The 1784-nt window shown below is 33.7% G+C and overlaps 1 protein-coding gene across 1 annotated transcript; it reads left to right on the forward strand.

The window, feature by feature from the left end:
- The first annotated feature begins 255 nt into the window (after nucleotides 1-255).
- Nucleotides 256-1349, forward strand: LOC123013859. The gene is made up of 3 exons (XM_044412709.1): nucleotides 256-519; nucleotides 928-998; nucleotides 1123-1349. Exons 1-3 carry the CDS (start codon nucleotides 488-490, stop codon nucleotides 1347-1349), a joined length of 330 nt encoding a protein of 109 aa, XP_044268644.1. The 5' UTR covers nucleotides 256-487.
- The last annotated feature ends 435 nt before the right edge of the window (nucleotides 1350-1784 follow it).

Below are 1784 nucleotides of genomic sequence, written 5' to 3' on the forward strand. Positions count from 1 at the left end.
GCCTAGCCGGTAAAATAATCGCCAGGTTTTACCACCAGGTGGCTCTTATATATGTAAATTTCTGAAATCGACTTTGTCAAAAATGTGACAGTGATCGGTGGAGGCCTAATGGGGTCAGGGATAGCTCGGGTAAATGCTCTAACACCATTGCCCACTTTTCCATTTATATTTCCCAAAGTTGTCCGACATAACCTCACTTTCAAAACGTAAAAATCAGTGTTAGCAATTTTGACATTTATGTCAAATAGGTACTTACGTTAGGTCGATGTGCTCCGTGCTCCCCAAACCTCAAACTCATTTTTGTGTATATTTTGCTGTTTGATAATGAATACAGCGGGTGGAATCGATAGAACTATAGAAATTGACCTAGAATGCGAAGAAGCAATATTGCACTCCGCCTGAAATTAATAATAAGGCGAAGGAGGTTACACTGGATTTACTGCCTAACAAGTCAAAAGAAAAATATAACCTCCAGTACAAACTATTTATGGATTGGTGTTCTACAAAAAACGTGAAAAGGTACGGTGAAAACGTCATCTTAACGTATTTGTTCGTTTTACGTGTTCGATTTGTGTAGGATAAAAAATTATGTGTAAACCATGGCGGTAAAGTAGTTTTCCAGGCCTCAATAAGTGGCCAGGCTCGGCTGCGCCTCTTCTTTTGACCTGGAAAACAACCACTTTACCGCTTAGGTCTACAATATACTATTTCTGTAAAATGTCTTTTGTGTGGCAAATACGACAAAAAATATTTAAAAAATTGATAACATTTCAACAAATTGTATAAAAATCGATTACTCCATTAAAAGTTATTACAGAAAAACGAAAATAATTTTTAAACTTTGACGTCCTCTGATTTTTAAACGGTACAACTTAGTTTAGAAGTGAATTGGATTAAATGGCTTTATTTTTATCTGGGAAATTTCAGGTCACTCTTTGTCCCCATCTTTTCGTTATATCCTGTATTTCTAACAACATTGAGAAAACGAATCATCAAAGGTTAGTATATATGACATTTAACTAAATAAAGGCTTTAGAATGTCATCTCTTTCATGTTCCACAAACAAATCAGTGACACAATGCGTAATTTTTGTTTAATTTGCCGTTTTCGACTTATATGTAGGTACAACATGGCCCCTCCTATGCAGTCTCAATAAAACTGATTCTATGTGGATGACTGCTTCACATTTATGGTGTTCAGGTGTCGTAAACATGCCTTATTATCCCGCTTTACGAGCCACCGTCTCCATCCAGCCCTACAAACATGAATCGCCGGCTTGGTTCATTTTCTTACAAGGTGTTATTTCGGACACCAATAAACCACAAAACAACTCTTTTTATCTGATATAAAATTCTCTTATTGAACCTATATTTCCGTTATTTTTTTCTCTAAAAGATGTTATTTCAGGGTGTGCGTTAGTGAGTAAGTAAGTAAGATCTTGAATTTTATTTCACTTCAACTTCAGCTCTTCAATCTCTTTAAACAAAATACAATAAAATAAACATTGTTAAAAAAATGTTAATAATTACATAACACATGGTATGTATTTAAGAGCTTATCTTTCGATGAGTTTGTTGTTTTTCCTTCCTTGGATTGTATAAAAAAAATATTTAATTTTTTCCCTATATTGATTTTTTTTTCAGAACTTTTTTTCCATTCTATAAGAATCGACTGAAAAACATGTGTGAATACACAATTAAAACAATAAATATTATCATAAAATAAATTATTCATTCTTGCAGGCCAAATTGGAATATCTTCACTCACCACACACAAATTACTGT

This window comes from Tribolium madens, unplaced genomic scaffold (genome assembly GCF_015345945.1).
Source record: "Tribolium madens isolate multiple individuals breed KSU strain unplaced genomic scaffold, Tmad_KSU_1.1 Scaffold_96;HRSCAF=242;Tcas5.2_LG5, whole genome shotgun sequence".
NCBI classification, from domain to species: Eukaryota; Metazoa; Arthropoda; class Insecta; order Coleoptera; family Tenebrionidae; genus Tribolium; species Tribolium madens.

Bases quoted from the DNA above. Each gene is read 5' to 3' on its own strand.
- LOC123013859 (XM_044412709.1), top strand. From the start codon at position 488: ATGGATTGGTGTTCTACAAAAAACGTGAAAAG. The intron at 520-927 runs GTACGGTGAAAA...GGGAAATTTCAG, and splicing joins TCTACAAAAAACGTGAAAAG to GTCACTCTTTGTCCCCATCT. The intron at 999-1,122 runs GTTAGTATATAT...ACTTATATGTAG, and splicing joins GAGAAAACGAATCATCAAAG to GTACAACATGGCCCCTCCTA.